Source organism: Oryza glaberrima, chromosome 2 (genome assembly GCF_000147395.1).
Source record: "Oryza glaberrima chromosome 2, OglaRS2, whole genome shotgun sequence".
In the NCBI taxonomy this organism is placed as follows: Eukaryota; Viridiplantae; Streptophyta; class Magnoliopsida; order Poales; family Poaceae; genus Oryza; species Oryza glaberrima.
This window is the reverse complement of record NC_068327.1, coordinates 25002709-25029024: the sequence shown is the minus strand read 5'-3', so window position 1 is coordinate 25029024 and position 26316 is coordinate 25002709. Positions and strand designations below refer to the sequence as shown.

Here is a 26316-nt window from a genome sequence, read left to right as displayed (position 1 = left end):
AAACATAAAAATATACTCCCTCCGTCAAAAAAAAAAGCCAACCTAGGAGTGAGTAATGCAAAATATAACATAGAGTAGTAGGGACGTGGTAGCTGATAAGTGGGCCCATGGGGAATGGGTCTCACATGCCATTAACCACGTCATGGGGACAATAATATTATAGGATTTGTTTCCTTAAAACAAATGAACCCTATGACGTTTATTAAGTGGGGCCTTCTACTAATATATGTACATTTAAATGAATGGAAGAAAAAGAAATAAAATTAAAGTTCTGCAGGAAGAAAAGGGAAGAAAGTGGAGGCACTAACAGATTGGTCTTTGTAAAAGAGGGTGCAATTTCTTAACACTAGTTGAAATTGATCCAATATTTACAAGAACACTTTTAATCATTACGAGTTATGTGGAAATGAAAGCCTACGTGTAAAGGAAGGGACCTCTGATACACTGACAGTTCATGGAGTGGAACAAAACTTGGAACTTCACAGCGGGTCTTTGAAAGTGAGATATGAATAGATTGTTCCATAATGCTATCACTATAAGCACAAAGATAATGTCAACAATAAACAAACCAAAATAATTGCATCCATAGGCGCAATTCTCTACAGCTTTCCTTCTTCCTTTCCATCTTTCTGTCGGTGCCCATGCTCTCCAAAGCAAAGTAGCAAACATAAATTCGTACAGAAGTGACTTATCATGCCTCTGATCTTCCTTATATATGTTGCTAATTTAAACAGCTCTATAAATACACCGCGATAATTTACAATGCAGTAGTATTACAAACACCCCTTAATTTGATTTCCACGGGACATCTATGAATTAACAAGCTCTAATTAAAAATCGATCCTTGAGCACGTCGTTCCCCCATCACGCGGTACGTTCCAGCTCGGCCCAGAGGTCGAAGTCGCTCATGGAGAGCAGGTCGCAGAAGCCGCCGCCGCCGCCGCCGCCGCTCGCCTGCATCTGGTCGATGCTGTCGAACTGCTCCTGAAAATCCCAGCAGCCGCCGTTGCCACCGAACCCCTCCTGCTGCTGCTGCTGCAGGGAAGAATCGTCCACGCCGCACGATGGCCCATCGGCCTGATGAACCGATCCGTCCTGGCTCATCACCTGCTGCTGCTGCTGCTGCTGCTGATCGCCTGCAGCACCACCAATCACCGCGAATCCGGCAGTGTCCAGACCAGGTGCTGCCGCGACCTGCCCACAGATGTACTCCATGTCGAGCCAGTCCGCGAACATGACCTTGGGTGTCACTGCCGCGTGGGGCCTCGAGACGGGCGGGTGGTCCGTGGTCACCGTCAGGCAGCTCGAGTCGGCCGACGCCGACGACGACTCGTGCGCCGGCTCCGACGAGTCGGAGTTGGCCGGCTCGTGCGGCTTCTGCTGCAGGCTGTGCGAGTCGTCTGAATCGGCGGGAGAGCTCGCGGCTGACGCAGGCGTGGTTGGTGGCCCTTGGCTCGTCTTGCCGCCGCCGCTCTCCACTCGCTTCTTCAGGTAAGAATTCCAGTAGTTCTTCACCTCGTTGTCTGTTCTCCCAGGTAGATGCCGTGCTATCCTAGACCACCTGCAGTAGAAAAATTGCTGTCAGTGATTAAGTCAGGTTATTTTTATCCTTTTGGAATGATCTATCGATCAGTCTATCTCTGCCTTACGGTTAGTAGTATGCCAGAAGCTTAAAATTCACTAATCTTGGTTTCTGTCGGTGGGGGTTAGTGGAAAACCCAAAGCTTTTGCATTGACAAGTTGAGGTTTCTTTCCAATTTCTCGTTTCCTTTTCCTCTGTCACCAGCTTAAAGAAATGTAATGTGTCACTTGTGGGGTGAAAGGGACAAGCGTGTACGTAGTCTATTCATGTGGACCACTAATCCTTTGATATTTTGTTTTTGTAAGGAAGCACATAATTGCGACGCCCAATAAAGAATCTAATCTTCTCGCGAGACTAGTACTCCTACGTGACAGTTTCGCATTGTGAAGGCAGCTGTTTTCATTAACTCGCAACTGAGAACGGATTGGTCCAACCAGTCGACGACATGTTATCGTCGTCGCTGTACAACTAAAATGAATAGTGTCCGTTTTTCCTGTACAAAAAAGATAGAAAAATCGAAGAAATAGACCCCCCCCAAAAAAAAAAAAAATTCGAGCTAACTTGTTCTGGGACGCACGCAACTGTACTGTGTGGCATTTAGCGTTGCAAATCCACATTATCCTAGCCGTCCCCCCTCAACTTGTCCTTGTTGCTCATGCTCAGCCAGAGTGGCCCGCACTTTACAATAAACAAATGTACTAGCGCGAAAGGAAGAAAGGGAAAAAAAAAACACAACGGTTTCTCTAGCCATCATCGCAACGTGCACCGAAAAATCTCGCGGTTTTCGAATGCGCAGGAGCGTTCTTGGAGCGTGTGCGCGTCAGCATCAGCTCCACTACGGAAAAGGTCGCGGTGGCGGCCAGCCAGCATCACCCCGGTTAATTCTCCCTTTCCACCATTTCATATTTTGATTTCTCCGCTCCTCCGCTCCGCTCCTCCTCTCCTTTCACTCACTCTGTCACTCACAATCTGTCAATCAGCGCGTTCTAGAACCCGAATTGCCAGCTCGGCACTAGCGCGCCCGGACTGGGACAAATCAGCTAGAGCAACTAGCTTTCTCACGAAAAAGATTAGTGCCGCTGTTGCGTTGGTACTAATAGTCTAGTCTAGTAGTAGTAGTACTAGTACTACACTAGGTAGCTTAATTAAGTGTGGAGAGAGAGATTAGTACTAAACTGAAAAAGGAAAAGGCAGCATCAGCAGCAGCAGCTAGCAAGCACAACGTGGAGAATTGTCTCCGGGCTCAATCATTTTGCGTGTAAAGGCGAACGATCGAGTGCGCGCTGCCGGTGAGGTGTGTGGGGACTGGGCACGGACCCGACTGGGACGAGACTCGTCGGGGGAGTTGCTAGTTAGAAAAGCTTACTTGTTGCCGAGCGCGGCGTGGAGGCTCATCACCGTCTCCTCCTCCTCCGGCGAGAACACGCCGTGCTTCAGCCCCGGCCGCAGGTAGTTGATCCACCGCAGCCGGCAGCTCTTCCCGTTCCTCTGGAGCCCTGCATCGATCGCCGGACAAATTCTTGTGAGACCAGCTCTCAAGCAGCAACACACAATGCACATTTAATCACGAATTGGCTAAGAAACAGAGTCTTGTTTGTTCAGAGAACGGTTTGGTTCATAATTCAGACGGGTCGGCAAGAGAAATTCAGCAAAGAGAACCGCATGCAACCAGGCTACGCGAATTCACCGATTTTGTGTGTGTGCCTCGGTGCATAATTGTCGGTGCAATGCGCCTAGAGCTCGCGAATTATGCTTGGGGAACGCAAATGCTGCATGCGGCGGCCGGCAGGGCAGTGAATTACGCGTCGGCGCGGCATCGGCGGGCGGCGATTGGTCTTACCGGCTTTCGCAGGGAGCGCGCTCCAGCAGCCGTGGCCATGGCGGAGAATGTAGTCGCGGAGCTTCTGGTCCTCCTCCGGTGACCACAGGCCCTTCCGGTAGTTCGGCCTGGGCTTCTCGCACGACTTGCACCCCATTGCAGGAGAATGTCACTACTCGCGTTGGCCTCAGCTCGGCTACAGGAGGAGGAGGAGGAGGAGGTGGGGGAGGAGAACTCGGCCACAAAGCCTTCAGAACGGATGGAGCTTTGTGCCGTTTCAACAGGGAGGAGACAGGTAGGTACGAGTTTTATAGGCGACGTGAACGGTGGTAATTGATAAAAGAAGTGTTTGGTTTTCCTCTCACTCTCTTCTTCTCTTTTTTCGCAAATAAATACGCAAAGGCGTATCCAGTCGAATCCTGGTTAAACCTTTTTTTTTCTCACCTTACTTAACTTCTCCCCTTTTTTTTCTCACGGGCAAGCATGGGCGCATGGCACTGTTCCTGCTATATCCAGCTTGGTCACGAGGTGAGATGTGAGAGAGAGGTCGTAAAGAAAGTCAAGCCGTGCATGTAAACTTCGTACTACGCACTTCATAAAATCATCGAAGCCAGCTGCAGAGATGGCTTGGCTCTTCTCCCCGAGTCCCCGTGGTGGGGGCAAAACGATCAAATTGTGCGATGACGTAGCCAGCTTAAAGACTACCAAACGGCACCGTTTTTCTCTTCGCCTTGCTGGCCTCTCGCGGCCCGTCTAAAAACGCATTATTAGTTTCTTTACTTATTTTTCAAACTATTGTGAGCAACACGTCCACGTCTTGTCACTTGGTAAGTAACATCGTTTGTATATACTATCATCAGCGGTAAAAAGGAAAAATCAGTACTCCTACCTATAAAGTCAGCAAGAGATACGTAACACGGCGCGCATATACGTACCGTTGATTAATTAATTAACTCTTCCTTCTTTTGCATATTTTCCTCACTTGTTTTTCTCCCAAAGCGCAGCAGAGTCTAAAAAGCGGAAAATATTTATTTGCGCTTTTTTCTCCATATATAGGAGAAAAAGGAGGCCTTGTGACTTGTGGCAGAAGCGAAGAATGATGTAGCAGAGCACAGGCACAGCAGGAACCAACACAGGGGCTCACACCCTGTCCCGTCCCCTCTATCCATTCAACGCCGCGCGAGTACAGAAAGTCCAAAAGATGGAAACGAAATCGAATTGCAGCCACGCAGACCCTGTAATCAATCAGCCATACTGGCCGATGATACTCATCATCGATCGCCGTTGTTGAAAGTTTCAGAGTTTCAGATTCGGGGCCGTTGGACCCGGAACCAACGCCACGCTTTTGTGCTGCCCCCTCCCCCCTGCTAATCAATCCGCCAAGATTGCCATATGATGATGAGCAGGAGGAGCACCACATCTCCCCCGGCTACGGATCGAGTCCGCGTTTGATTAGGTGTGGGGATTTTAACCGCTTACCCGACGGCGCAAAACCGCACGAGAACGGGGCCAAAAAAGAAAAAAAAAACGTGGCCTCCCCAGCGTTTCACCCCGTGCCGCGTGCGGGCGCTAGCGATCGACCTCTCGTCTCGTTTCCTCCCGCGCGACGCGCGCTGGTACGTTCTCGTCGTCGCCCCACCGACGCCGCCGCGGTCAATTGGAAACGCTACGTCGCGTCGACGTGAGCAGTGGATCCGGTCCATCCCCAGGATGGTTGGCATGGCATGCACAGGTTACGACCCGACGTCCGGACGTTGCCATCACTCGCCCGGTGTCGCCTGCAGCGACGACGCACGCGCGTGTACGTGTACGTGTTGGATGGTTCGGTTTGTCAGGAGCCGGGAGCTGGTGATGGTGCCAGCCTGCCAGGAGATAGCTAAGCTAGCTAGGAGTAGGAAATAAGCTTATCTGTTTCGGTGGCCAGCGGACACGCATAGGAAATCAGGGATACGGTGTACGTGGCCACCTGCAGGGATGGGAGCTGCCCAGTTGGCCGAATCGGGAAGAGGAGCACTAGGCCCCGGTGAAATCGTGGGGGATCCTCCCCTTCATGCTCTCCCCCACACAAAGAAAACTGTATGGACTGTTCGATGTGAGTGGGACTTGTGCGTTTTCAACAGGAGCCTGAACAAGTACAGATGTGCACGTCGTGCAGTAACATACTAACAGCTGAATAAACTACTAGTAGTGTGATAGTGCCCAGATGATTCAGGTTAAAATCGACACACCGACAGAAGGTGTGAATGTACAGAGAGGGGTGAAGCATATGCATCCGTGTGGAGAGCTGCGAGAAGGTCACGAGTACTAGAAGAGAAGGAACCATAAAGAAATTTAAAAGAGCTAGGGACAGTGAGGACGAGAGGGGTGCGTCGTTCGTGTGCACCGTGATGTAACCGTGCATATGCATGGGCCTCTCATCAAAGGGGTGGGATCGTGACAGCCATATAATAATATTGCGGGGGCGTAGGTGCTGATCGTGCATGCATGGCGCTACGAGAGAAAAAAGGGGATGCCATGCTGCTGCTGATGTAGGCTGCCGAGTGCACTGTCAGCAGGGGAGCGCGGTCCCGCCACTTCATTTGTTCTTTGCATTTGATGGGAGGAATGGAGGATTTCCCTGCATCTTGATAACGCCCTTCTCTAGTTCTCTCGCACCGCTTTCCAAGGAAGATTCCCCGCATCGTCCCAAGTCTCTAGCAACGGTGAGGAGATTTTCCTCCTCGGATGCTAGTGACAAATTGTCATGGTCAGGAGGACTCGTAGGACAGCTTATGTTTTTTTTTTCTCCTTTTAAAGCACGGTACAGATTAACACACGCTCGTACATACGCACATACCATTATAAACATGTACAGGCATATCCTACTCGTATGAACAATACAACTATAATATTCATTCATATTTCTAAGTAGTCCAAGGCATAAAGACTGTAAACTTATTTTTTTTAAAAAAAACACAGTAGAAGTGTAGACAGGTATCTACGTATCCTACTCGTATGAACATTAATACAACTATAATGTTTATCCACATTTTCAAGTAGTCGGAGACATAAAGGATTAAGAAAAAGTCGGTTTTCATCGAAAATTTCTTCAGTGGACTTTACACGGTAAAGTATTTCTTTTTTCTCATGTACCAATGAAGGACTACAGTTGACCATTCTTCAAACATTAACTGCTACAAAAGAGAAATTTGTAACAAAAGGTACATACAGGATTGAGCAAATAGTTCAAGTGCACTTCTTTTCCCATTATACACACACACGCACACTAAATTGATACTTCGAGAAAAATCTCATGCTAATAGGAGTAGCAAATAAATCTGGCAATAGCCAAATACTATAAACTGATATAGTCCGTACCGAGGACAACTTTGTAATGATTAATTCCAAGTTCAGAATTATATTATTTAATTAAGAAAAATTAAAATGAAGGCCATATGACAAGTAGGAGTATAATAACTTTGTATCTATTATTTTATAAATTTTTCGAATATTAAATTTAAGAAAACAGAAATCAAAAGTAGTATGTTGGAATGGTTGATTATATATATTGAATTTTGTAATCACTAACTTTGAATTTTAGAGCTATTGATACAGTAAAGTAGACCGACTAGTGCCCTCTAATCTATCTGAACTAGCGACCTGCATATCTTTTTTCGCCGGGCCAGCGAACTGCATATCTGCATGACACACACCAATCTTTTCTCTGAAAAAATGCTTAGAATTATTTCTTGCTTTTGTCGATTTCAAGAATGGGTCCTAATTCGGTTATACGTAACTTTATGGCACCACTTCCATCCCATCCTGTTAACCTGTGGGGGACATATATACAGTGGCCGCCACAAAATGCATGATTGCTCATGGGAACAAATCTTATCGCATTGTACAGAGCTCATGATTAGTACTAGTTTATAATGGCAAAGTGGCTTTTAAGGACGTACTGTGGCTAATCTTTTCTGACGAGGCGAAGTACAACTGTGCAGTAGAGAATTCGTTTGCTCGGTTCAGCAACACCTGCAATTAGGAGATGATGGAACCCCTTTTGTTAATTTTGTGGTTGGTACAAACGACTTCAGAAGAATGATACCTGCAGCCAATTAAGCAAGAATCCTCCCTTATCATCTGATTTTGAAATTGCCAGTTCACATACATAAATGTGGGTTGGTTGTGGACTTCTGCGATCCACCAATAGCGAGAGTACACAAAACTAGCTTTTTTTTTTCGTTAAAAAAACTAGCTTTTGGAGACTGCTGTGTTTTATGATATCATTTCTAGTTAACCAAGCTCATTATTTTTATATGATTTGTCTCTCAACAAAAGAACCACTACTCAAGTATACCTCTCGTCTGTCTCCAGTGAAAAATGCAATCTTCATTAATCAGAGCGTATCTTATCTCAAGAAATAAACAAATTTGCGACCAGTATGCCTGAAAATTGGACCTAGCGTATAATAATATTGTCAAAGCGTTAATGTTGTGCATTTCAGTTAGTCTTTATGTGGACATGTCTTCTAGTGAAGCGAGGTCTTTCTCTTTCCCGAACTCGGTCCTTTTCTTTAAAGTAAAGCAGAGAGCTCAACTATTCATTAAAACTTGAAAAATTATTTACAAGAACTCAATCAAATCTTACATAAGGTTGATAGTTCAATAAAATTCGACCGCAACAGCATTTGAAGCGGACACATGAACTCCAGATGTTTGTTTTGCATGTATCCCCTGCTTGGCGTTGACAGAGAACTACTGGCGCACGGTAGAGTGTCTGTATCAAAGTGGTATAATAACACTTCGTATACACAGATATACTTCATGACGACCACATATATGTTGGTCTCATAATTAAAAGCTCACGGATAGCTAACGAAACGTACAAATATTTAGCCTATGAACTGGGATGAACTAAAATAAACCTATTCAGTGACGTTCAGAGAATTTTGTCTGTCTACTGAACACATACTCCATCCGTCCAAAAAAAAAAAAGACAAACCCTGGTTTCCGCACCAAACGTTTAACCGTCCGTCTTATTTGAAAAAATTATGAAAAAAATTAAAAAGACAAGTCACACACAAAATATTAATCATGTTTTATCATCTAATAACAATAAAAATACGAATTATAAAAAAATTTCATATAAGACGGACAGTCAAAGTTGGACACGGAAATCCAGGATTTGCTTTTTTTTTGGGACGGAGGGAGTATTTTATTGGGAATACATGAAGTAATGTTTTGTCCTTTCACGGGCTAGTTTCTTGAATTAGCCTCTCCATTTATATAATTATAAATCCCTTATACGATCAAAAGCACGCAAGCCACTTGTATAGACATGTGCAGTATTTGGTATTCACTGTCACAATCTGAACATCACTCTACTGACTACAAGTGGTATAGCCTGACGGAACAAAATGTCGGCTGGCTTCTGTCGGCTACGAAGAGAGGAGGGGACTTTCGCTGTGTACGCATGCAAACAACGAGCAAGTATTTTTGTACTCCTTCTAGAGTCGTAGTGAGATCACGACCACGTCAAGATAAAATGGACGCAAAATGCACCATGCAAAAATGTGCGTAGTTGTTGATTGATTGATATTGTCTCAACTCTCAAGTTTGAGAGCCGGGAGCATTTTCTTTTGCATTTTGGCTGAATAGGGCAGGGGAAACGACGAAAGGCTAAGCTGCTGGCTTTGCTGACTGTTTCTTAAACTTAATCACCTCGTGGAGTAGGTGAATGCATATTGCTTGACAATCATTTCCTTTTTTTTTCTTTCTGTTGCATTTCTCTATGGAGTTTAGTATTGCACAATACTTTTTTTTCTTTGACATTTCTCTACGGAGTTTATTTAGTACTAGTACCCGAATTAATATTGCACAAGACAGATCCATGCTTCTTAAAAGTACAATCCTTCCCCCAAGAGGGGATTTTGTTAGGGTAGCAAACTGGGTTTTGGACTCTGCAGAAAGATATGCTTATGCTAGCTAGTGCTAAGAAAATATACGTATGTGGTCTCCCTAAAGTCGTTTCCTGACTGTGATCATTAACTTATGGTATGCAGTTGCATTAGTAGGTAGTGTCAATTTCTGTGACCTGTTCTCACTCTTGAGTTTTAGATGTCCTAATTCAAGGACAGAGTGTTCTGGTGGCCCTTTTTTTCGATTATTCATTAGATTATTGAAACGGATTTTTCTCCACGCTTCGAAAAATATTTTGCTTAAAAAAATTCTGCTATTATATTATTTAGGTTGTTTTAAGCTATTTGTGTGTTTATTTTCTAAAATATTTAATATAACCTACAATGAAGTAGATAATCCACGGTAATAATCCATCAAATAATGTAAATGAAATAAGTTCAAAAGGGAACCAAAATATAGAAAAAATTTATGGACTTTGGGAGGTACAGGGAGAGACATTAAATTTTTAGTGTAAGTTTTGTTAACAAATTTTGTACTACAAATGTGGCATCTTTTTACCTTCTCAGACCATAAAATTGATCAAGATACATTCATGTTGAATCATGAGTAATTTTACGGTGATTGAGTAGCTACCACTTTGTAGTGTGAAATTTGATCCGATGATTTTAATGTACTGACCAATAAGCCAATGCAGTTCATCAAAAAGTTCTCCACCAATGGATTTTAACATTCATAAAATCCATCAATAGTGCTCGTGGCAAAAAATGGAGGAGGAAACCAAGACCTGAACTTTAGCAGAACGTCTCTCGGAGCTTATCACTTAGTTTTACTTTTTTTTATATTTTTCTTTTATATTTGTACAAAACTTTTTAGTCCTGCTCTATTCAATAAAATTAGCATGTATAGTGCCGGATCGTTTTTTTAAAAAAAGATAATTGTGCCCTTGGGCAGCCTTTATGGTTTAATCAAGTTCCCTATGGGACGAAAACTAAGATGCTGCTCAAGTTTGATTTGAACCTCCAATTCCCCCGTGCTTCTGTAAACAGTAACAAACTGTTACTGAACTGCAGATTGATTACTCCGGCCTACTGCATCTAATTGCAGCAGCAGGTACAAGCCTGACCACCAGCCCATATTGTCATCGATAGCCGCAGTTCGCAAAGAGTAGGAAGCCGCCAAACTTCAAGAGTTACGTGCTGCTATCTTACATCATCACTGCAATCACACAATTGAGCCACATGCATTATACTGAAAGAAGTGCAACAACTCAAATCAGACATGCATTCTTCCGATCTTCTCCGAAACCGATCGATACACGAGCCTTGGCGGCTTAACACAACTTTTTCCGATGATATCCCAGCAATTTTATATTGACAGATGCAATTATTGGCGACAGTCTTCCTGTGTGACGACCCTACGTTATCTGTGGCGATGGGATGCCTTAATCGTCTAGGACACTAAACATACATGGCATTTCTCTATGCCTTTAGCTTGGTCCATGCATGGTACTAGCAGATTCTTCTTCTTTGATCTGACTTCTTGTTCTTGTGTTCAGAGTGTTGCAAGTTGTAACGCATCCGGCTTGCTTTGACAGAGTAACTATGATCAAGGGCCATACGAGAGAACGAAACCGAAGCCACTGCACAACTTCAGGAAACGTCAGTGTTCGTGAAAGGTGGGCAAGAAGTGCTAATGTTAAGTCCATCAGATATTTTTTGAAGAAAGAAACTCATGACTCATCAGATTATTTTTGCTCACTATACAAAAAGGTCTACAAATCAGGGTTATCGCAGTAGCCAGTAGGCAATCTCTTCTTGTAAGTCAGGGGCTCAAGACAGACAGACGTGCATAAACTCCATGATCCAGACGCGTCATGTGCTGATCTGTTATGTTCATATTTTGTACCTAGTACTGGGTTGGTCAGTAACTACTAACAACTATGACACTGACCGCTACTACGTGCCATTCAAGACTTTCTCATGCAGAGCCTACCTAAACACCCCCCAATTGGCGTTTACTCACGAGCACAATAGCTTACTTATTTACAAGGACAATAATGCCAGAAGTGATATTTTTTGAAAAATGGGAGAAACTCTGCCCATTCAGAGTCACTAACAACTGAATTCATATACACTCCTAAGTACTAATAATATCATGCTCCAATTTCTATGGTTGCATATATAGCTTTTCTTTTTTCCTTTTTGAATTGTACATAGTTGCCTAGTTGGTACGGCGGTACAGCCGGGATAGAGGCAATCAATTTAGCAAAGCCCATAGATTCTTGATCAGGTATCAATACAATGCAGGATAGGAGGACCAGATCAAGATGGAGGAGGAGCATGTTGAACTTGGAAGTCAACAGAGCTGTTATACTCGTATTCTGTACTGATGAATTGCTTGGACTAATGGACTTTAATTTGAGATTGGAACGAAGTACAACTGTTTGCAGATTGGAATAGGTAATGCTCTCATCAGGGCATCCTGGAGATTTTGGTACTACTCCACCGAATAGTCCCGAGAAATTCAAGTTTGCTTTCGGTATAAAAGAAACGCTAACTTTATGTGAAAAGGAGGAATTTCGTGAAATACTACTAGTCTGAAGCTTGAAAAGGAAAATGCCACTCTAAGATATTTGCTCCGGTCCAATAAAAAGTATCTCGAGGTATCAATACCTCACCGTACCAAATCGTTTCTGATCATTGGATCTAACAATGCCCATCCTGCCCAGCTAGATCCAATGATCGAAAACGATTCGGTACCGTGAGGTACCGGTACTTTGAGATACTTTGTGCTGGACCGGAGCAAATCTCTTTGAATAGAATTAAGTACTTTTTAACATTTGTAAAACAATGCTCGCTCTGTCCCACTCACTAAGATACATTTAAATTTGGCACAATCTTCAAACTAATCTTTAAATTTAAATTTATTACTATACTACAATGTTTGTAGCAACAAAATCATAATCATATAAAAGTAAATTTAAATGATAATCAATGATATTATTTTCATCAAATAATATTTAACTTATAATAAAATATTCATTGATCAAATATAAATTAAATTTTAAAATACGTACATGACATAGTGAGTGGGACGAAGGGAGTAATTATTTACAGCGAAACTCTGCTTATACCAAAACCAAAGGACTTATTAGATCATCAGATGCAATCATCAGGAACATATGCAGTTCCACGTAAGGCACAAGACACAAATGTCCCACAACTCAATAAAACGACATCGAGAACTACAAATGGAGGGTAACAAACACAGAAAAGACATCAATATTATCTATCGCCGTCCTATCTTCTGGTTTTGAGGGCATTTTCCACCGATGCAACGAATAGACTAAGCATTTTTAGCAGCAAAATTTTACATTAAAGCATTTTAATAATTTAATGGGCCCAAAGTAACTGTGCATATAATGCAGCCAGTCGTTGAGCACGACTTAAAAGTACGGCGAAAAATAATTTGTGTCGAGGCCGGTGATTTGTTGTAATACATAAATCTAATTTCTCTGTGGTCTTGCTTCCTCTACGTCATATCAAAATAATTTTTGCATCTGTCGACGTCAAAATTAACATGGAATACTTACAAAAAAACTGGGTGTTATGTACCTCTCGCCGAGTCACTGGCCAAGTGGCAGTATTAGAAAGTTCAGTTATAACAGTAACTAAAATTCTTTGGAACGACTTTCTTTCACATTTTTTTTTGACCACCCAAAAGTTCCCCAAAAGTTACAGAAGTTCTATACTTCTATTAGCACGAGGGCTATTACTTTGGCAGGAAATTAATCTGTCGGTCTGCTAGAAAGACAAATACGTAAGTATTGTCTTCACAACGTAATTTTTCTTACCGAATGGTAGGACGTTTTTATCATGCATAACTTTACAAAGTTTAACAACGATCAATTCAAAAAAAAATGAAAATCTAAATTAGGTTGACGTGACGGCGTGGCGCTCATGTAGCTAGCCGTTTGCGTTGTCATCCTCATGAATATCATGATATGACATGATGTTGGCATATATAACACTTTTTTTAAGATTAATTGTCGCCTTTTAGGAAAAAAATTAGTCATGACGAGACTTAGTAGACTACAAGTCTCTTGTGGGCTTGTTCTTTGAAGATATCATTTTCTTTGCAAAGAAAAAAGGAAAGCTTTGATTTGACGTGGGTTGTGCATCCTGCTAACCCGATGTTCCTTCCTTACCATCCTCCTAGATGCCCCGCCATCCATTCAAAGGTGGCTTGCACAGCTTTCTCGACGCAAGCGGCATGCCCAAGTACTTAATAGGGAAGTGAGCATTTGTACCTTGTAGCCAGAGTTCCGTTACAAACATCGTCTAAAACTATATTTGTGCATGTAAATGCCACCACCTCAGATGTACTCACTGCTCTTACAGTCAACAAGAAGTCGTTGGAGAAGATTGGCAAGCAATGCTAGCGATTCATATGGGTTGGCTCCGGAAACTTCATTGGAGCCAAATGCAAGATCGACTGAAAGAGAACACACTTACCTATGGCAAATGAAGGGTTGAGGACGCTCGATCTCGAGAAATTTACAAATCCCTAAGGCTTAAATGGTTGTGGCACAAATGGGTAGAATCTTGGAAGCCATGGGTGGGCATGGAAACGCCTTGTGACGAGACAAACAAAACCCTCTTTGTTGTAGCCTCCAAAATCAACATAAGCGACCAATGAATGTAACATCTAAAGAAAAAAAAAGGACAATGCACCAAGACTTGAAGAATAAGACCTGGATACAAGACCTCATCTGCAAACCATCCTGGACCTAGTAGCCTTATGGAATGTGATCCAACATGCATAAGGTTGTGTTCGTCACCAGTGGATGGGAACCAATCAGGAAGACAGAACGACTTATTAGCACATGCTTAATTAAGTATTAGTTAACAAAAACTTGAAAAATGTATTAGTATGATTTTTACAGCATCTTTCTATAGATTTTTTTAAATAAAAATATACCATTTAGTAGTTTGGGAAGTGTGTGCGCGGGAAACGAATGAGTAGAGGTTGGGAACCTTGACATAAGAACATAGCCGTAGAAGCTAACCAACCACGGAGAATGTACGTCCTTATCCGTTTACAAAGCACAATGTCTTGGCTGAGTTACCACAAACTTCAATGCCCTCATTTGGAAGCCTTAGGCGCCGACAAAATGCAAGCTTTTCACTTAGCTGGTGATACAAAATAGAGCGTGGACATCAGATCAGCTGGTAGTCAGTGTTTGACCGAACAACACTCACTTCATCTCTAACACAATGCAAATGAATCATCCTCTCACCTGTTCTTCAATACAAATACATTAGGAGAATTTGGGAACTAGTTACAAAATTGTAGCTTATCAACAAGTCACACCAAGCAAATGGAGTCCGAGATCAATGTTTGAGTGTTGTAAAATGCTCGCAAGTCACCAAGGCATGCCCAAGAGAGAAATGTGCACGCTCATCCTGTTGGTCGTGTGGGAGATATAGAAAGTAAGGAACCAAAAACCTTCGAGCACAAAAAGACCTCAACACCCGGCCTTTTGCAAATATAAAGGAGAAGACAAGGATGTGGACGCTTGCAGCGGTAAAACATCTTCTTGATCGTAGCTATATCTGTACATGGCAAACTTGTGGATTTCTTTAACCTTTGGTGTTTAGGGAATGCAATTTTCTTCCACTATATTCAATAAAACTAGCCATATAGTCACGCTTTGCGCAACTTTTGGTCCTGTTTAAGAACTTTTATATATGGTCTATTAGTTTACCTTAGCTCTTAATAAGGTTTTGATATAAGTTAATTTGTTTACAAAGTATCTATACTTGCTAGGACAATAGATACTCGAAACCTCTGGAAATTTCCATATGTTTAGCCCATTTGTGATTTTTTTAATACATGCACTCTTTCGATCCAATGACCATTATTTATCCGAACTATTTATCCGACGGCTAATATGTTTTTGATGATGTGGCACATTCTCGTGTAAGAAAGCTTGCTGCTTTCACTATATAAGATGTGCATGGCCTGTGCCAGTGGTGGAGCTTCCGGTATGACGAGATATGGCACTCGCCATACCTCAATTCCGTTAGCTGGTGGTAAATAGCATGCATGCATGATAAACTTCTTCACTGATTGCCTTGTTTTCACTCGTTGTAAAAAGTGCATCCATGCGTGATTAGCTGGATTAACTTCTTCACTGGAGGTAAAGTGCATGCATGCGTGATTAGCTGGTCTGACTTTGTCGTTAGTTAGTTACACAAAGCAAACCAACCTATACCGATTATCTTGTTTTTACTTCTTGTAATTAGCTACCTATATAAGCGCTAGTAGTTATATAACGCAACCGAGATAAAGGTTTAATCTATCGGTTTGGCAATTTCTATCTTCCAAAAATAATTTAAAATTTGAACAAAATGTGATCAAATTTGGATATATTTTGCTAAATTCACAAAATTTTTTTTGAAAATTTCATTCGGGAATTTTGAATCCTAACACATATCAATATGATTTGTTGCCTAAGGTGTTCATGGGGGTGGCAAAAGAGGTCAATCAATTTTCGGTTACTGTTGACTTCACCTCCAGACAATCCTCACAGCCTTGGTCTCTCACCTGTGTTTATGGTTCTTGTACTGGCCCTGCAAGAGCAGATTTTGTTGCCTGGTTGCAGAATGTTCACATAGAAAGTCGACAGAATTGGCTTTTCTTGGGAGATTTTAACTTTTACAGGTCAGTGGAGGACACGAATAAGGCTGGAGTTGATATGAATGACATCTTCATTTTCAATGATATTATCATCTCCTTAGGTCTTCTTGAAATCCCTCTTAAAGGCAGGAGGTACACTTGGAGTAACATGCAACAAAACCCTCTCCTTGAAAGACTGGATTGGGTTTTCACTTCTGCCTCCTGGACACTGAACTTCCCCAATACATCTGTGCTACCCATGACTAGAAACATTTCAGACCATGTGCCCTATGTGGTCAAGATTGATACTAAAATTCCAAGGTCCCCAATTTTCAGGTTTGAGAACTATTGGGTAGAGGTGGAGGGCTTTTTTGATATAGTCAATTCTGCTTGGGCCTTGGATCCTGACTTTGAGGACCCTGCAAAATGCATCTCTTTTAAGCTTAAAATGCTTAGGAAAAGGTTGTTAAGCTGGACCAAAAATTTATCTAAACTAAATGTTCTGCTTGCAAATTGCAATCGAGCAGTTGATTTTCTAGACCTTGTTGAGGAGGCCAGGTCTCTGACAAGAGAGGAGTGGAATTTCAGGGAGATTGTGTAGTGCCACATAATTAAGCTCTTAGAGTTCAGGAAAATGTACTGGAAAAAAAGATGCACCAATAGATGGATGTTGCTGGGTGAAGAAAACACAAAGTTCTTTCAGTCCATTGCTACATAAATATATAGAGCTAACTCAATCTCCCAAATCCAGGACCATGATGGTCAGGTGGTCACCCTGCATGAGCAGAAAGCAGCTTTGTTCTATAAAAGTTTTAGAGAAAGAATGGGTGTCTCTAATTCGCCCACAATGGGGTTTGATTTGAATGAGCTTTTCCCTGATCATGTTTGTCTGGACAACCCTGTGGATCCTTTCTTCACTTAGGAAATGGATACTCTCATTAGAATTATTCATGCAGATAAAGCCCAGGCCCAGATGGCTTTAATGGTGTTTTCCTCAAAAGATGTTGGCACATTATTGCCCAAGACATTTATAGGTTGGCTGCACATTTCCACTTAGGATGTACTGATCTACAGTCTTTAAACAACTCTTTCATCACTTTAGTGCCTAAGAAGAATTCCCCTGAGACTGTTAATGACTTCAGGCCTATCTCTCTCATGGGAGTTAGCTTAAAATTTCTCACCAAACTAATGGCTGACAGATTACAAGGGGTTATTTTAAAGGTGATCAGTGAGAATCAGTATGGTTTCCTTAAGGGAAGGACCATTCAGGATTGCCTGGCCTGGGCCTTTGAATACATTCATCAATGTCAGCAATCTAAGAGAGAAATCATAATTCTTAAACTGGACTTTGAGAAGGCCTTTGACACAATTGAGCATTCAGCCATAATATCCGTTATGCAAAATATGGGTTTCCCAGCACAGTGAATCAATTGGGTCCAAATGATTTTATCCACAGCCAACTCTGTTGTTCTGCTTAATGGAGTGCCTGGTAATAGTTTTGGCTGCAAAAGAGGGGTTAGACAGGGTGATCCTTTGTCCCCATTGCTCTTTGTCTTGGGTGCTGAATTGCTGTAGAGAATTGTTAATAAAGCTTTCTCATTAGGTCTTCTCTCTAAACCCATCAATGAAAATGATGGTAAGGGCTTTCCAATAATCCAATATGCTGATGATACCCTTATTCTGCTAAAAGCCTCACAAAGAGAGATCTTCTATCTCAAAGCTCTTTTGAATAACTTTGCTCAGTCCACAAGTCTCAAAGTCAATTTCAGAAAGTCTAGCTTATACCCCCTAAATGTCTCTTCTGAAAAAGCTGATCATCTGGCTGGCTTACTTGGCTGCACAATTGGATCTTTGCCTTTCACATATTTGGGTTTGCCCATGGGGACAACAAGGCCTAAGATTGTGGACTTTGCCCCTTTGGTGGATAGAGTGGAAAGAAGATTAACAGCAAGTTCAATGTTTCTCCCCCAAGGAGGGCGTCTCACTTTGATAAATTCAGTCCCGTCAGCCATCCCAACTTACTTGATGTGTTCCTTGCAACTACCTGTCACAGTGATCAAATCGATTGATAATGCAAGGAAAAACTGTCTTTGGAGGGGAAATAACCCAAACTCCACAAGAAGATCCTTGGCTTCATGGGACTTAGTTTGCAGGCCAAAAGAAAAGGGGGGTTTGGGAGTGGTAAACCTGAAGCTTCAGAACTGTGCTCTTCTTATGAAACACCTGGTTAAACTTTACAATGGAGTTGATTTGCCTTGGGTTGACTTAGTATGGAAAATTTACTATCTTGCAAGAGTCCCCCACATGTGTCTTAACAAGGGTTCTTTCTGGCTGAAGGACATTTTAGCCCTCACTGATATTTTCAGGGGAATTGGTAAATGCACTCTTATAACTGGAACCTCAGCTTTATTTTGGGAAGATTTATGGAGTGATGGTCTTATGAGCAGCAAGTATCCAACACTCTACAGTCTGGTGATTCATAAAGAGGAATCTGTGTTGGCCATGAGTACAAGACCCCTAGAGGATTCTTTCTTGCTACCTTTATCTGCCCTGGTCTATGAGGAATTCCTGCTGCTGGAAGAAGAACTTAACCTTTTGCACTTGCAGCCAGGGCAAGGTGATAGTTGGAGCTTTATTTGGAATTCATCTTCATACACTGCAAAAAAAAGTTATACAAGCTCAACTTTGTGCCACTGCAGCCCCCCAGACCTTTTGTCTGGCTGTGGAAGACAAAATGTGTCATGAAAATCAAGGTCTTTGCATGGCTACTTTTCAGTGACAAGCTAAACACTAGGATATGTCGGACAGGAGGCATTGTGCAAAAGAGAATGATGATTTAACTTGCGTCCTATGCAATGCAGGCCAGAGAGAAACCAGACTTCATCTCTTCTTCACTTGTCCTTTCAGTGTTAGGTGTTGGCAACACTTGGGAATTAACTGGATTCATCATATGGGATTCTTTCAAATGATAATCTTAGGAAGATTGAATTTTGCTCGAAAAGGTTTTCTCGAAATCTTTTTCATCGCTTCTTGGCATATTTGGAAACAGAGAAATGGGCTAATATTTTAGAATGTTGTGCCATCCTTTCAGTCGTGGAAACGCCTATTCAGAAACGAAGTTCTTCTGCATATTTGTAGAATGAAGGAGCCTTGAAAACAAATAGTTCTTGATTGGATACAAACTTTGTAACTCTTTAAAAGCTCCTTTTTCCCTATATCTTTGTACATACGTTTTGTTTTAATGAAAATACACTACTAGGCAAAGCCCTGGTAGTTTTCCCGGTAAAAAAAAAATGATTTGTTGCATCAAAACAATTTTTGCAGTAACTTTTAGCGGTGCATGGGAGCACATTACAAATCCATAGCGTTCGCCCTATTATGTTGTTTTCGCTGTGTTGATGCTGCCACACCTTATTTTTTTCTCGTCCTCCGCCACTGGTTTGTGCTGTTTTTTTTCTTTTAAAGAAGACAATAGCTCTAGACAAACCTACCAATCCGTATCACGGTCAAAAACATGTTCATGAAAGATCTAGAAAAAGAAAAGGTTGACGTGCCTTTTCTTCTTCGCATAAGCAAGCAAAGCACGTGATTGTGCATTTTATGGCCCGTGTATATCTCTAGCCCATTGCGCTTATACAAAGCAATTAAAGTGTATCTGGCCTGATATTTATTCGGGGAATAAGTCCATTTTGCCTCCCTCAATTCTTGCCCTTTGTCGAATTACATCCCTCAACCACAAAACCGGGTATATTACCTCCCCTAAATGTTAAAACCAGTACAGAACAGCTCCCTTGGTGGTTTTTGACTATGGTTTTGCTGACGTAGCATCCTAGTCATCGAAAAAAATTAAAAAAATACGTGAGGGCCCACATGTAAGTGGCATTTCTCTCCACCACTCTCCTCTCTTCTTCCCCTTCTCTCTCCTCGAACAGAGCACGGCAAGGAGAGGCGCCGGAGGCACGGGAGGTGTGGGAACCGCCGAAGGATGCGGGTGCACGCCACGAGGGAGAGGATCGCCGGCCGCGGCGCCCGCACGGGGAGGGTTCACTTGCCACAGCATCGATCTACTCGCCGGCAACGCATCCTCCCGCTGTCTATTCGCGCCGCTGACCTCCAGCAAAATACATAAGCTCATTAAGCTACCTTTCAAAGAGCATGTCATGTGCTGACTGTGGAGTGCAAAAGATTGAGCTTTCACCTAAACACTTGGAGGGGGATAAACCGGCGACCATCCATGGAGCAGCAGGAGTAACAACTGAAGATGATCATGATCCATCTCAACAAGTCGCTGGAGCAAGTAGTAGCCTCTTTCCAGCTTCGACACCACACGAGGAAAAATCAGACATAAAAACCCCCATGAAGAACAACCCAACAATAACAAAAGCATACCCCCTCCATTAGCTGCATGCCCCTTCCTGGAATTCTCTTTTTCTTCTCCAAAGAGACAACGTGAGACGCATAGATGAACAATTGGCGGTGCGCCTACTACTGCCCGGACTCCTCATCGGACTCGCCATCATCGCGGTCATCCTCCCCGTCCTCCTGCTATTGCTGATGGTGTTGGTGATGGTGGTGCGGGTGCGGCAGTTGACCGGCGGCACTAGCGCTGCCGACCTGGTGGTAGAACTGGCTAAGCGACCGGGCGGAGAGCACGCCGATGTGGCCATCCTGTGAGAGTCCTAGTTCTAGCCCCGGCATGGCCGCCGCCACGTAGCCGGCGAACATGGTCGTGAACCCGATGTGGCACTGGCGAACGCCGCGGACGCGGCGGGTGGTGCTGCGGCGGCAGCCCACATGTGGTGGTGGTGGTGGTGCGACCTGGAGAGGGCGCAGTTTGGGGAAGGGAGGGAGGGCCCCTGTATGTCAGTGCCGACACCCGTCCCCGTGGCGGTGACGATTGCCGGCTCCACCTGCTGGAGCAGCCACTGGACGGTCTCGCTGTTGGACTTGTGGCCGAGCTCCCGCGTTAGCTGGAAGATCCGGGCGGCGCACAACGCCGGCATCCGAATCCGTCGTCCCCGGCCGTCCACCTTGGTGTGCCGGTCCTTGTTCGAGCTCCGCTTCGGCCCTAGCCCCTGCATCCTCCTCTCCCCCGTCACCGCCACCACCTGCATCTGTTGCTGCTGATAGTGGATCCTCTCCCTCGCGGCGTGCGCTCGCATCCTCCGGCGGTCCCCACATCTTCCGCGCCTCCGGCGCCTCCCCTGTCCGGGGAGAGAGAAGGGGGAGGAGAGAGGAGAGTGGTGGAGGAGAGGAAGAGTAGAAATGCCACTTACATGTGGGCCCTCACGTATTTTTTTTAATTTTTTTTTCGATGACTAGGATGCAACGTCAGCAAAACCACCGTCAGAAACCACTAAGGGAGTTGTTTTGTACTGGTTTTAACACTTAGAGGAGGTAATATACCTGGTTTTGTGGTTGAGGGATGTAATTCGACAAAGGGGAATAATTGAGGGAGGTATAATGGACTTATTCCTTTATTCGGTCGTGGGCCTATACGGGCCTATCTGTGACAGATATGTACGCTTGTCCACCCAGACTGTCGTGAGCAGAGCGGATCGAAGCCCAGTACACAAACCCAACCAGAAAGAGATCTGCATAATCAAGAACGAACTGCCCCGCACGACAGTGTCTCGCAGAGATCCATGGAGCCACGTTGTGATTTCGCGGCTCGCACGACCTGAAGAAGAACCACAGCCGGAGTTGAGCGCGCGCGACATGAGCGCGCGCCCCCGTGTGAAGGCCTGGGAAAATATTTTCTATACCCAAATATTATGGCGTCTAGGTGTATGCATGTAGTTTAAATAATTTTATAAAAATGTTATAAAATTAGATAAGATAGACTATGATAATATAAGATACTATACAAACATGTAAGTCTAAAATCAATCTACATATGAAGAAACAAAAATAACAAATTTTATCTGCGTTGTACGGGTACTATTCACTGTCTGATATTATTATTTTTGTTTCTCTAGTTCTAGTTCCTATGTAGTCTTGTATGATTGTGTGTAGACTTATATCATCATAATTGATGTTACTAAATTATTTTAATTTTTTCTATAACTATTTAAATCGCATGTAAATGATGGATGGCATGACACCTAAGCATAGAATAGGCATAGAAAATTCTTGTCCGCTCGCCCCTCCCAAAATTAAACAAGCCTCTCCCCCGGTTTGCACGACCGGGTTCGTCCGTCTGTCATCTGTGTGGCCCGGAGCCCATCCCGTCTCCTATCTTTGCTCCCGTGCTCACGCCGCCCCGCCCTTTAAACCATCGCCCGTTGCTGTCTGCCCATCTCTCCTCCCTCCCTTCTCTGGAGACGCCACGCCCACGTTCCTCTCGTCTCGCCCTGAATCGATCTCCTCCGTCGATCGATCGGAAGAGTTGGGAGTTGGGAAGCTATAGCTACGGTGATTCCTCGAGCTGGACCAGACCGAGGCCTGAAGGTTTTCCATCGACCGATCGGTGAATCACCCGGTGCTAGTAGACGTACCCCGGCCGCCATGTCGTTCACCGGCACGCAGGACAAGTGCAAGGCGTGCGACAAGACCGTCCATTTCATCGACCTCCTCACCGCCGACGGCGTCTCCTACCACAAGACATGCTTCAAGTGCAGCCACTGCAAGGGGACCCTCTCGGTATGTATATATGGCATCGATCGGCCCTGCAACATGTTCAGTTTTTATTAGGTAATTAAATCAACTATCACATTTTTCGTTCAAAACATTTACGCATCTGCAGATGTGTAACTACTCTTCGATGGATGGTGTCCTGTACTGCAAGACGCACTTTGAGCAGCTCTTCAAAGAGACGGGGAGCTTCTCAAAGAAATTCTCGCAAGGTAATGCTAAGACACAGTGGCTGTCGAGATGTTTGGACATTATTGAGAAGTTATTGTGTTCTGAATTCTTTCTCTGTCCCGGTACTCAGGTGGTAAATCTTCAGAGAAGAGCGACCAGGTACAAACCCCACAGACCTGTTTATAGCCCAATTCACACATTATGCATTTATTAGTTATATATCACCAAATTTGATAATCCGCAAACTATTCACTCTGCAAAAACTTTTTCCAGGGAAGAGCTCCAAGCAAGCTATCTTCAGCATTCTCTGGAACTCAAGATAAATGTGCAGCCTGCCAAAAAACTGTGTACCCATTGGAGAAGGTACAGAATGCTGCCTAGTTACGACCGCAAAGTAGCGTCACACAAATTCAATCTGTCAAAACCGTTAAAGAAAATTTAAAAAGATGATAGCATTGAAATTGAACGAGTATAAGAGCAAGTTTAATAGTATAGCTAACTATTGGCTACAAATCATCTATAGTCAATTTAATAGCCAATTCATACAATAGGTACCCATAAACATGTACTACATAATTAATGTCAGTTCTACCTGTCATACACACATGTATTCTTACGTATGTGCTACAACTGACAACAAATTTGTAGCCCGCTGCTCTTATCTCTCATTTTTTATCTCTTTAAAATATATTTATAGCTGGCTTATAGTCTGCTATTGTACCTGCTCTAAACCAATCTGATTTGATGGAATCTATTTTTTTGTTCAGCTAACTCTGGAGGGTGAGTCTTACCACAAGAGTTGCTTCAAGTGCTCGCATGGGGGCTGCATCCTGACGACGTCTTCCTACGCGGCGCTCAACGGGATCCTCTACTGCAAGATCCATTTCTCGCAGCTGTTCAAGGAGAAGGGCAGCTACAACCACTTGATCCAGACCGCACAATCGAAGCAGAAAGAGTCCGAGGAGGCTGCACCGGTGGCGGCCACAGAGGCCAGCGAGAAAGAACAGGAAGTGCCCCCACAAGACGCGACATAGAGCAAAGATTAGGGGGAAAACAGAACCGGATATATATATATATATATATATATATATATATATATATATATATATATATATATATATATATATATACATAAGAAAAATCCTCAATTATCAGCTAGTAATTTGATGTATTATCCTCCCTTGCTTCCTCTTTCTTTCTTTTTGTTCCACCTCTTAAAGACCGAAAACTTGCTTATCATTTCTTTGACAAACTGCAACTGTTGTACTTATTTCTGTATGAGGCTATGGAGCCATGACATTGGCACATTGGCAAGAATCTGTTCATTGCAATCTTCTTTTGTTTGCCCCAACACATTGTTCAATTATCTATTATATTATTAAAGGAATAGAAAAAAAAAGTCTCCACGTTCGCTCTCATGGTCTAGAAATTCTCACATTAATCGAAGAAAAAGAAAAGGCAGAGTCCATATAGAAATACAATTTAGAAATAGCTGAAATTCGGAATTAAAAAATAAGGAATATTAGAAGAGGAGACTAGAGTCCATATAGAAATACAATTTAAAAATAGTTGACATTCGGAATTAAAAAAAGGAATATTAGAAGTAGATTATAGAGTCCATATCCATATAGAAATACAATTAGGAAATAATAGAAATTCGGAATTAAAAATAAGGAATATTAGAAGTAGAATATAGAGTCAATATAGAAATACAATTAAGAAAAAAATAAAAATTCGAAATTAAAAAATAAGGAATATTAGAAGTAGAGTATAGAGTCCATATAGGAATTTAAAACTAACTATAGTTCGGAATAAACATAATAAAATTACAAGTAGAGTTTAGAATTCATATAAAAATTCAATTTACAAATAACTAAAATTGAAGATTAAGAAAAACATGGGAAGAAGAGTTTAAAGTCAATATAGAAATACAATTTAGAAGTAACTAAAATTCGAAATTAAAAATTAAAGAATATTGAAAGATGAGTTTAGAGTCCGCATAGAAATACAATTTGAAATAATAAAAATTCAGAAATAAAAATAAATAATATTGGAAGAAGAGCCTAGAGTCTATATAGAAATACAATTTACAGAAAATTCGGAATTAAAAAAAAGAAATATTAAAAGATGAGTCTAGAGTCCATATAGGAATATATATAATTTACAAATAACTAAAATTTGATATTAAAAATAATTAATAACTAATACGTATATAAAATGCAACATAAATATTATACATTAGTAGTTTCATAAAGTTATTGCAAAATTTAAAATTATGTTGTCATTTTAATATATTTGAATAATATATTGAGAAAACATATATGCTATTATATGAGAGAAAATGTAATGATACTAGCCGCGCAATCTGCGAGGGCCACCATGCTAGTTGTCTTAATTAGAGGTATTTTGCAATGATTTATAGTAACTATTTATAGTACTAGTTGATACCATGCGCTTCATTGCGGTATATATGGATTAACGCGTATTATAATAGAAATGATAGATGTGTATATTTAAATAATGTGAAATAATGTGGAGATAATGATTGGACATTGCTTGCATATTAAATTCTAAAAATATAATAAAATTGTAAATAATATATCATATTTGCATGATATTTAAAATACTCTAAATAATAATTATTGCTAAGAGGTAATGATGTCACATATTTGCATGTTGAGTTTTAGAAGTTAATGGACGTTAGCTTTATAGTTTGATAGAATTTACAATCTTCTTTATAGTACTACTTAACTATTGACAGTAGAAAAACCATTTTTCTACTTGAAGTAGAACTTATAAATTAACCCTTGGGACGGTGGGACCACTTATAATCGATAATAATACCGTTATTACGGAGAGTTGAAGACCACCGTAAAGGTGCTCATTGTCTTATTGATATGAGTAGGGGTGGGCACATTTAGACCGAACCGAAAAGACGGAGACCGAGAAATTCGGTTAGTAGTTCGGTTTTAGCCATCAAAAGACCGAATTTATTTCGGGTATTTCGGTCATTGGGCTCAGTTAACCGAATTAACCGAGATAACCGAATTATGGCCCAATAGACTTAGGAGGCCCAATAAGCCCAGTAACATAAACCCTAATTCCACCCTCTCTCTCACTGCCTGCCCCCACGCGTCACGCCCCACCTTCCCTCCTCACGAGTCAGCACCGCATTCCTCCCCATTCATCGTGCGTTCGTGCTCACCTCCGCTCGGCCTCCGCGGCTCCGTCTCCACCGTGCCACTTCCGCCCTTGGCCTCCAGCCTCCACCGCGCCGGCGCCGGTGTCGCCTCCACCCTCTGCCTCCAGCCTCCACCCACTGCGTCGGCGCCGCCTTCGCCCTCCGACCCATCTCGCCGCGGCCGCTGCCTCTGCCTCGGCGCCGCCTCCAGCCAGGACGCCTCCGCCTTGGCGCCGCCCTTTCACCTGCGCCGGAGACCTAGATGGCTGAGGAGGTCGGTCGGGGATGAAAGCGATGGTGGGAGATCGACGGAATCTGGAGCTTGAGGTGGAATTGTGGAGATCGATTTGCT

General features: G+C 42.7%; 2 protein-coding genes across 2 annotated transcripts; one reads left to right on the top strand and one right to left on the bottom strand.

Annotated features, from left to right (window-relative positions):
* Positions 1–659: 659 nt before the first annotated feature.
* On the bottom strand, positions 660–3691 carry LOC127761223 (transcription factor LAF1-like). The gene is made up of 3 exons (XM_052285483.1): positions 3423–3691; positions 2949–3078; positions 660–1561 (listed from the first exon to the last, which is right to left on the bottom strand). The coding sequence occupies exons 1-3, from the start codon at positions 3556–3558 to the stop codon at positions 865–867; spliced, it is 963 nt and encodes a 320-aa protein (XP_052141443.1). The 5' UTR covers positions 3559–3691; the 3' UTR covers positions 660–864.
* An 18576-nt stretch (positions 3692–22267) lies between these two features.
* LOC127763663 (LIM domain-containing protein PLIM2b-like) lies at positions 22268–23865 on the top strand. The gene is made up of 5 exons (XM_052288437.1): positions 22268–22621; positions 22725–22824; positions 22914–22942; positions 23057–23146; positions 23551–23865. The coding sequence occupies exons 1-5, from the start codon at positions 22487–22489 to the stop codon at positions 23815–23817; spliced, it is 621 nt and encodes a 206-aa protein (XP_052144397.1). The 5' UTR covers positions 22268–22486; the 3' UTR covers positions 23818–23865.
* Positions 23866–26316: the final 2451 nt, after the last annotated feature.

Bases quoted from the DNA above. Each gene is read 5' to 3' on its own strand.
- LOC127761223 (XM_052285483.1), bottom strand. From the start codon at position 3,558: ATGGGGTGCAAGTCGTGCGAGAAGCCCAGGCCGAACTACCGGAAGGGC. The intron at 3,079-3,422 runs GTAAGACCAATC...CGATCGATGCAG, and splicing joins CGCGCTCCCTGCGAAAGCCG to GGCTCCAGAGGAACGGGAAG. The intron at 1,562-2,948 runs GTAAGCTTTTCT...TTTCTACTGCAG, and splicing joins CACGCCGCGCTCGGCAACAA to GTGGTCTAGGATAGCACGGC.
- LOC127763663 (XM_052288437.1), top strand. From the start codon at position 22,487: ATGTCGTTCACCGGCACGCAGGACAAGTGCAAGGCGTGCGACAAGACC. The intron at 22,825-22,913 runs GTAATGCTAAGA...CCCGGTACTCAG, and splicing joins CTCAAAGAAATTCTCGCAAG to GTGGTAAATCTTCAGAGAAG. The intron at 23,147-23,550 runs GTACAGAATGCT...TTTTTTGTTCAG, and splicing joins CTGTGTACCCATTGGAGAAG to CTAACTCTGGAGGGTGAGTC.